Below are 10,109 nucleotides of genomic sequence, written 5' to 3'. Positions count from 1 at the left end.
TCCTTCCCTCCCTACCTCCCTCCTTCGCTCCTTCCTTCCCTCCCTCCTTCCTTCCCTCCTTCCCTCTCTTCTTCCCTCCCTCCTTCCCTCCCTCCTTTGCTCCTTCCCTCCCTCCTTCCCTCCCTCCTTCCCTCCCTCCCTCCTTCCCTCACTCCTTCCTTCCCTCCCTCCCTCCTTCCCTCACTCCTTCCTTCCCTCCTTCCTCCCCTCTCTCTCCTTTAATTTCTTCCCTTTCTTTTGTTTATTTTCTTTGCTTTCCTGCTCTATTCTTCTTTAAATAGAACAGACTAAATACAATACAGCTTCTTATTCAATCATCTCAGCTATGTTTCTACACTTCCCCTCATTAGGAAGACATCCTGTTCTCCTTGTGCCTGTCCCTGGGAGTTTACGATGTTCTTTAACACATACTTCATGGTAAATGTCCAACTCTTTCTTGAACTTGTGGAGTAAATATGACAGTCTGGAAAGGACTTATTGGATTGAGAGTAGCACGTGATATATATATACATATATATATATATATATATATATGAGCAATACTATAGCATTTCTCATTTTTTTCATGCTATAACAGTTTATAGAGTTTTTAAATGTGGATTCTTATATGTCTCTAACCAGAGCAGCTGAAACTGCTTTTAGTATTAGGTCCTTATAGGCCTGTGACAAAGGAAGTTTTTATGCTGCATAATTTTCGGTTATATAATTCCAATTTCCTGTAGTCTCTCATCTCACTGTTATGCATTGCTCCCCAAATAGCAGCTACTTACAATTGTCATCTCTACACTGTATCTCCTATGTTCCACCTGCTCTTCTTTATTCTATAAAATGCACTTTCATGTTCACTTTGGCCTGTTCTTCTGTCTTCTGTTCTGTAGACTCAGTCTTGCCTTCACTTTCCAAGCTTCTCTTTTTTGCATTGTTGCTCTCTAAAGTGACCCACAGAGATGATGAGAGGTGGATTAGTTAAACTACACTCCTGCGCCTCTCAAGGCAATCAAAAATGTTTGTTTCACAGCAATGAATTAAAGACCTAATTTTTACTTCTGGGCCATGAAGTTCAGAAGAAGTAGGAAGCAGTTCTGGCAGGAAAGAATGGCTATATGTAGGATTCCTCCATGTTCTACATGCTATAGGCATGTCTTATATAAGTACACAGAGAAAAGTTCTGGTACCAATATTCTGTGTGGGTGAAAAACTGTTCTTACATTGCCACATCCAAATATGTTCTTTTAGGGCTTAAAAAAAAAAAAAAGGTCAGTCTTATTGAGTGTTTATTCCATTTCTTCTTATTTCCAGCTGCTCCTGCAGTTGTTTTTATTTTATTTTGGAGAGAGTTTTATGTTCTCTCAGAGCATCTCCTGATAAAAATCAGATAATTCAGTTGCTTTCCCAAAGTGTTTCCAGTCTAATTTCAGACATGACATGGCAAAGAGCATAACGAAACTTAGTAGAAGGAGACTGAGAGAGAAAAACAAAGAGTTCAGTAATAAGAGATTACATGGTTCTCCAGTAGATTCTGTGGTGAAGTAAGTTTAAAAGGAAAACGCAGTAAACAACTGCTTTCTTGTTGATATCCCTGGGAAAATAAGCACTTCTAAGACAAATGATGCTATTTTTGTACAAATGGATTATTCACAAGCACATCCTACATGGTATCAGGTAAATACCAGGAATAACGAAGTAAAACCTTGAGCTCATTTGTCTGTCGGAGCATTTTCTCTTTTAAAGTCTGTTCACATCATCGTTCATGAGATGGAGGCCTCTCGCTGCGGAAGGGATCATCCCTTTTGCAGCTAGGCAGCTGCATTTGCCACATGGATTTTTGGGAGAGAGCAGAACAAATGCCTGCAAGGGGCTATGCTGAAAGATGCTTGATCCAATCCAACAAACCATTAGAGACATATTTAGTTTTACCTTTCCTATGGGCAGGTGCTTGTATCCCGAGTTGGATCTGACTACAGGACAGGGCATCTCACAGAGTAAGGCCTTCACATTTCTCATCCTAGTTTAGAAAACACGACCATAAGATATTTTGCACTTAAGAAGTTTACAGGTCATACTGTAATTAAAAATGAATATTCCTTTCCCTCTCCTCCAAATTATCAGAAGAAAAAAGCTGCAGTGGTATAAAACTTGTAAAAAAATAGTTTTATGATTAAGTAAAATTTCTAAAACTAATTCAAATTTCTTTCAGAGGAGTGGAACAGAAGACAGTCACTTCTTGACATCCTGGCTACCAGCAAGGTGACAGACAAGTTGAAAGATCAGGGCTGTCCACAAAGCTATGCAACAATACAAGAAAAAGATATTTCCAGCAGCTGGTATTAGGATTTCTTGTACTATTGTCACAGTGAGAAAGCGGGCACAAAACCAGGGGTCTGTTGGGTACTTGGGGCCCAGGAGATAAGAGCAGAACAGAATAATAACGGATGGAACTAGCTTCCTTCTTCACACAGTAGCTAATAAAAAGAAAAAAAAAAAAAAAGAAAAGGAAAAGAAAAGAAAAAAGGATTATGAAAGGCCCTGGGCAAAATTTGAGCTATGTACTTCGCTGACGAACAGCACAGTGAGCCTGGAGTTGACTGAGCATGGATTTTTTTCTGCTAGAGCTAGAGGTAAATGGGTTTGTCATCCATTACACTTTCGCAACTTTCTTAGATTTCCTCCCTGGAACAAAGCCAGGAAGTAACTGGGAGAGGGAGGAGTTGTTATGTGTGTGGAATGAACAAGAAAATCTCCTGTATCAGGCTGTGCCATGTGCTGCCTGGAGATTAAAGACCCAAATTCAAGTCGCTTCCCTACCAGCCTCCATTCTGCAGACAATGGCCACCAGACTGTTAACCCGTGTGTCCCTTTCACATTGTTGCTGGTCCATTTTGTCCAGTTTATCCAAAGGGATCATATGAGCATCTATCAGGACTGCTGTTTCCTTGGCCATAGGATAACTGTGGAAGGTGTGGTTGTTTCTTTCTCCCCCTTGGAGGTTTCCCCCACATCACCTTCTGGTGTGGTGGGAAAGGGGCCTGGATCACACAATGAGGATGCAGCCTTGAGGCCGCACAAACCCACTGGCCTCTGGGGCTGGATCCAACCCTTCACAAATGGAATTTGACTGAACATGTGCTTAATCCCATATTAAAAGCTGAAGTGAATGATTTCTTGAATTGTCCCTGGAATGCATCCAAACTGTGTTAGCGGAAGCAGGTGAGGGGCTATTAACATGAAATCAGATGTAACTTGTGGATCTTTATGCTTAAAACTCTCTCCAGTCTAACTAAGCAATACAAATTTCTTTTTTATCTCTCGGTGATATCCACTGGTAAGGTCAGTTTATGTTTCACCAACCACTAGCCACTCTATTTTAAAAATATAATTAAAGTCTGCTCCTCTGAATTGTCTGCAAACTCTGTAAACTATTAAGAAGAGCAAAAAGATTAAATCTGAAAGGTCATTACCCTGATTCTACCTTTTTAAAATGTATTGTCTAATGAAAAATTAAATAGCAGTTTTAATGTACAGCTACAGATAAAATCCTGTCCTTCTTTCCTCCCTTTGTATTAATTTTACCCAGATCTGCTACTCATTAGCAGATGTACATATGTTGCAGCTTTAGAATTCTGTTGTCGTAATTAAACTGAAGATCTGTGTACTGGCTCATGCATGTCCAATGTTGTCTATTTATTTCTCCATAGTCTTAGCCCATATTCTATTCCTGGTGCCATTTAATACCCTGTTGAATTCAGCAAAAGCTTAGGAACCTTCCTCAGTCGGCATCACATCCATCCTTTTTTTTTTTTTCTTCTCACCATCCCATGTGGTAGGTTCCTCCTTTACCAGAAAAAGAAAATAATATTTTTCTGAAGTAAGAATAGAAATGGAATATGTAAAATTGTCCTTCAGCTTCATAAGGAATCATCTCCTGAGAATGAAGTAATTATGAGTCCACATCATCCAGACATCCCTCTTCTAGAAGGTGTGGGGGAAGGAAAGCAAGGAAGGAAAGGGAAAGGGAAAGGGAAAGGGAAAGGGAAAGGGAAAGGGAAAGGGAAAGGGAAAGGGAAAGGGAAAGGGAAAGGGAAAGGGAAAGGGAAGGAGAGGAGAGGAGAGGAGAGGAGAGGAGAGGAGAGGAGAGGAGAGGAGAGGAGAGGAGAGGAGAGGAGAGGAGAGGAGAGGAGAGGAGAGGAGAGGAGAGGAGAGGAGAGGAAAGAAGAGGAAAGGAAAGGAAAGGAAAGGAAAGGAAAGGAAAGGAAAGGAAAGGAAAGGAAAGGAAAGGAAAGGAAAGGAAAGGAAAGGAAAGGAAAGGAAAGGAAAGGAGGAAGGAACATTTGCTTCGGAGCTAGGTAGCCATGTTCAAGCTATTTCCAATCAAATATCTCTCAAGGACACAGTATTTTTGTAAGATGAACTTTTACATGTGCAGGATCTCAGTTGACCTACCAGTGCATATGAAATACAAATATATTTTATTTTGTTTTTAAAATTCATTCTATTTACAGTGCTAGGCTTTCAGACCATGTTTAAATCACTGGGCTTCATCTATAGTAGTGGGAGTATGTAGAGTCCTGAAAGACTTCTATACAGATGGCCTTAATCCCATGGGGAGACTGCAAATTCATATGAGGGTCATTGGCATTCATCGAGTACTTGGTCTGTCTGGCAAATGATGACATCAATCTTGGTGCAAAAGGGATCATGCATTATTCTATATGCAATCAATGGCTAAATTTAAACAGTGGTGGGACAATAAATTTTTTTCAAGAAGGGTCATTAATAGCCAGGGGACTGAACAATGAAACTTTTACTTACATGAACAGTCTTCACTCATACAGGTTATCTCATTAGGCAATTGTCTTGGTGAACAAGTGCCTTGTAATACAGGGTTTGAGGAATTAGCTTCTGAAGGCACAACTTTTCTAATTAACAAATTCAAAAAATATCAATGTATGAAAGCTCATTTGGGGGATTTGCAAATATGTATCCTGTCTGGTTCTTAACAATGTGAATCCAGAGAAAACTGGGAGTTATCAAGGTTGTAATGAATACAAACATTGTTGTAAAATACGAAAACTATTCCCTTAATATAATATCCTCTGTTGCACAGCAGCCAATCTTACTTAAGCCAGAAACCTAACCTCTGTAAATCTCATACTGCATATATGCTATGGGGAAATTCACTACAACTAATGAGCAATTTATTCTTGAAAGAGACCACTCTTGAAGGTATTATATCCTTTACTTTCATGCTAAATAAAGGACAGGTTTTTCATTACCACATCTGTTGGAGATATATTGTTTTTTGTATTTTTATATTTAAATCTAATTATATCAGTTAATAAGAACAAAGGAATAATGCACAGCTACTGGTCCATAACAGTATAAATTTTTTCCCCCTGATTTCTGAAACTCCCTGTATTCTGATCATGGGTATTTGAATCCATATACTTTGGTTGGCTGGCAGCCAGTATGAACCAGAATGCCAAGGTATATATAATTGCAGTATTGCTATTTGCCCTCAATGCTTCTCTTCTGACTGTCTCTCATAAAAAAGTATAAAATCAGTTGCCAACGAGAGCAAGAATTACCTCTGCTTTTAATTTCTTCTCGCTGCAGTAGAAATATTCCAAAACTGCACATGAACACAAACAGAAAAAGGGCTTAGACAGTAGGAAAGAGCGAAAAATGTGTTGAGGTCTCAATCCTTTCTGCCCTTCTCCACTCCCTCAACCCATCTTTCTCTCCCCACAGTTTAGGAAAAGCCTTAAACTTGGAATAATTATCATACTAGTGCATAAGACACACTATTTACTAATCCTAAAAGTGAGAAATAATGTGAGTAGCATTTTCAAAATAATAAATAAAACATATATGAAGCATAGTGTGCATTTCAGCCCACAGGTCTGAGTGAAAGTGGATGAGTATGGACAGGGGCAGGAGAATCAGGAAGAGGCAGTTTAGGGTATGAGGAAAGACAACAGTCAGATGGTGAAAGACAGCAGATGAAAATACACAAAGGATTTCAAATTTATTTGAGGAAATTTAACTTTCAGCAGCTTCGTGTTGCCTCTTTTGACAAGTAAAGCCTGAAGACACAGTCAAATATTCTAGTGCAATAACTAAGTAGCCCTATCTATTAACTTTCACAATAACCACATCATGACTTAACAAATTCTTTGGCTTTGAAGTTTATTCAATCCACGGTTTGGTTAATTCTGCCATAAGTAGGGCTAGCAGCCTGAGATACCTTTATAACTATAGTACAGCTGCCAATGCTGTTTTCTGTGCAAAAGGCCATTCTTATGTTGCTTTTTTTCAGGAAAAAAAAGTATATATATTCTGATAATCTGGTAACTTCTGAATGCTGATCTCAAATCAGCTTCTACAACTTCACAAACTCAGCTGTGCTTTTGGGATTAAGTGATATCCTTGCCCCACCTTCAGTTTAGGCTAAAGGACTGGATTGAGCCTGGTCAGGGAGCACTGGTTTATACCACACACTTTGTTGCTTCTGAGTGGGATCAGAGTTGTTCTCAAGTGGCACAGCCCATGATGAGTGGCTCCCATGTTGTCCACCCTGTTTTGCAGCCCCCCCACCCAGCTGCTGCTTTGCGGAGAATAGTCAGAGGTGAGAAGGAATGGCCTGAAGGTTGCTTTGCTGTCTTAGCCTGCGGTGGTTGTTTTCTCCTGTAAGGCAGTGAGCAGAGAGCACAGAGCACACATGAAAGCATCTGCATCCCAGCTGTGCCCAAGGGAGAAAGGTGTGGAGGAAGAAAGGGGTGCGGGAGTAATGTCAGTGAGGATATGGAGAGGTGACTGTTGTGCAAGAGGGGGTGTGCACGTGTGTGAGGAATGCTGGGCTGAGATTGCATGGAGGAGGTGTGTTTTGGGCAACGGCACTGGGTCTGCACCTGAGGGAGCTGAATTGAAGAAGCAGTGGATAAATGAGTGGGCAAGGGCTTGTCTTTCAGCTCTGCACTGAGCTTCTTCTCTGTGCAGCCTCTGCACCATTCCTCTGAAGCACCCAACCATATTATTCTGAGGAGTAATGGGAACATGCATTCCTGTGGTTTTAAAAGAAGCCTTCAGTTGCAGTCCCTTTGCAAATGACTGGGACTACCCTAGCTAGACTGAATGTAATTCATCCCCTGTGGTTGTAAGTCTATCTCTGGAACAACCACAGAGTTAATAGTGACAGGCCAAATTTTACAAGCCGTGGTGCTTCTATCAGAGACATAAGCAGTACAGAAGGAATCTGTCTTGAAACAGCAAAGTGCTTAAATGTGTGACTTACCAGCTCCTACCCACCTCTGAGACAGGTTCTTGGTTATCAAGGTCAACAGATCCAACAGATCTTTGATCCTGAATGAAGAGTTTCTCAACTAATGTCAGATCTCATCTTGTACAAATTTTCCTTCAGGCTTTTCAGGTGGCTTTAGGCCACCAGAGAAGACTGACACTTTCTGTTTTTTCTTAAAGTCCTGTTACTTGCTTTAGGGCTTTACAGTAACTCTGGTCCAGCTTCCAGGGTTAGTCTAGAGCACACAGCTTGGACTGAAGGAATCTCCTGGGCCATCAGGTCTTGTCCCATATTGCCATATACAACCACATAACTTTGCTCACTTTGGAAATGTGAGGAGCTCTATCCTATTATTTTTGCCCTGTTATCTCCGCTGGAAGTGTTTTTAAAATAATGTTATCTCATGTTTAATAATGGTCTTATTTTTAGTTTAAATGTATTAATGGGCAATTCATATCAGTTTTTTTCTTGAAGAAAACACCCATGATACACTTAGCCTTTGTAAGGCAAGTTTTTACAAATATTCCTTGTGCCTGTGGTTTCTGTTACGATTTGATACAAGGGTCTTTGGCATTTCTTGGCTCACACAGATTCACATCTGCCTCACGGTAAATGGTCTGGTGCGCTGGCTGTGAGGAGGGACGGATGCTTGGGTGGCCATGGGGGATTTTGGTGCCGAAAGGGACCTGGCATTCAGGGCATGGTACTGATGCAAATGTGGACTGGCAACGGGTGCACGGAGCAGCTGGGAGGTGAAGGCGCAGGGTGCAGCTGTGGGTGACTAGATGTGAGTGCTCTGGCCGTGGAGTGACTGTGTGGATGGGGGCAAGGGGCTGGCTGAGGCAGATGGGTATGGCCGGTAGGTTGGGTATGTTTGAGGAAGGGAATATGGGTCGGTCTCAGCACCTGGGATGCAAAGAGCATGGTGGCGGAGGCGGGGGGTGAAGTGTGGGGGGCTGGAGGCGTCGGAGCGCTGTGGGGACCAGGAGGACGCGCGGGGTCGGCTGCGCGGGGGGCGCCGAGGGTGCGGGCGGCGGCGGAGCCCCGCGGGACGCCGGTGTCTGCGAGACCCGGGCGGGGGCCGCTCCCACCGCCCCCTCCGCCGCCGCGGGGCCGTGCGGGGCGGCGGCGAGGGCCCGGCCGCGCGGCCTGACGTCACCGGCCGGGGCGGCTATAGGCTGCGGGCGGCGCTCCCCGAAGCGGCGGCGGCTCCGCTCTGCGCGCTCACTCCGCGCTGCCGCAGCCCCCGCGCCCGCGGCGCCCGGGCGCTCCCTCGCTGCCTCCGCCGGCGCAGGTAAGGGGCTCCGGGGCGGGCACCGGCACCGCGGGGCAGGTCCCCGCCCGGCCTCGGCAGCCTGCCCGCGCCGGGGTGCGGGGGTCTGGCAGCCCGGCTGCCGCTCCCTCTCTCCCTTTCCCGCGGCAACTAGTTGGGGTGAGCACCCGGGCGGTGCTGCCCGGGATGCCGGCTAATTCGCGAAGTCGGTGTGGCGGCGCAATGCCCCGTCCCGGTCCCGCCACCCCTGTGCAGCCCCCCGGCAGGGGTAGCTCGGAGGGGTACCCCCGAGGGGTAGGTCGGAGCGCTGCCGTGGCCGGGCGCAGGGAGGAGGCTGCCGCAGCCGCCGGCGCGGTGTTTTGGGGAGGGGGGAGCTGAGAAGGGTGGGTGCCTCGGAGCGCTGATGTGTCCGGCTCCCTTTGCAGGCTGCTCTGTCACTTTAGAGCGAGCGTCGGGCTGAGCCGGCAGGATCCCGGGCATTTCCAGCGAGCGCTTGCCAGCAGCCCGGCACTGATTGAAATTTAGGCATCTTCAGAGAGGGGAGGAAGATCCTCGTCTTCCGAAGCCTCCTCAATGAGTGCCAAGCTCTCCAAGGAGTTGAGGCTGTCCCTGCCACCTTGTCTCTTGAACAGGACATCTGCCACCTTAAACACCAGCAGCACCTGCATCACGCAAGTGGGTCAACTCTTCCAGTCCTTCTCATCCACCCTGGTTTTAATTGTCCTGGTCACCCTCATCTTCTGCCTGATCCTCCTCTCTCTCACCACCTTCCACATCCACAAGAGGAAGATGAAGAAGCGGAAAATGCAAAAGGCTCAGGAGGAGTATGAACGGGACCACTGCACCCGCAGCAGCAATAGCAGCAGCCAGCACCCCGAGACAGGGGTGCAGGTAGAGGCACCCCAAGGAAGAGACAGCCGGCTGGGAAGAACCCCTGAGGACTCGGAGATCCAGCACCCCTCTTCCTCAGCAGCCCCAAGCTCCCAGCAAGCACGGGCTTGTTTGGACACAGCTGGTGCGGGGCTCTTGCAGACGGTGATTTTGTCATGATGATTTGGGGGAGACCTCACCAAGGCACTGGTTGGTGTTTGTAAATACCTGAGTGATTATTCTAGTCCCTGAAAAAGAAGAAAACGTTGCTAATTCAAATGAACGAACAAGCCCACGATCCAAGCGCATGACAGATCACATTGCGTTTCTCATTGACTGTGCAAGGAAAGGATGCGTCTTTTTACTGGAGAAGGAGCTGCACACAGCTAACAAATATCAAGTTTTCCACCTGGAGGAGAGGGTCAGGGGTGGGGAGTCCCTTTTCTCTGGACATCATAACCCCGAGGACCCGGACAATCCCATTCTTCTGGGATTCCTGCTGCACCCTGTGTCAGCTTTGCATGGCGTGGGTTGGGGTGTGGGTGAGTGGTGCAGGGGGGAGAGGCAAGTCTGGTGGGTGCCTTGGGATTCCCTGTCCCCTTGGAGCAGGGTGATAGCCCACTGTGGTCTCTTCTTTTGTGCTAGAACCTATGCCCCAGTCCTACCCCT

General features: G+C 45.5%; 1 protein-coding gene across 1 annotated transcript; it reads left to right on the top strand.

The window, feature by feature from the left end:
- Positions 1-9,143: 9,143 nt before the first annotated feature.
- LOC308051200 (uncharacterized protein C11orf87 homolog) lies at positions 9,144-9,620 on the top strand (the record flags this gene model as incomplete). The annotated part of the gene is made up of 1 exon (XM_080361552.1): positions 9,144-9,620. One exon carries the CDS (start codon positions 9,144-9,146, stop codon positions 9,618-9,620), a length of 477 nt encoding a protein of 158 aa, XP_080217678.1.
- Between the last annotated feature and the right edge of the window lie 489 nt (positions 9,621-10,109).

The sequence above is a fragment of the Nesoenas mayeri genome (genome assembly GCF_963082525.1).
Source record: "Nesoenas mayeri genome assembly, chromosome: 1".
Lineage (NCBI taxonomy): Eukaryota > Metazoa > Chordata > Aves > Columbiformes > Columbidae > Nesoenas > Nesoenas mayeri.
This window is presented reverse-complemented; position numbering and strand designations above follow the sequence as displayed.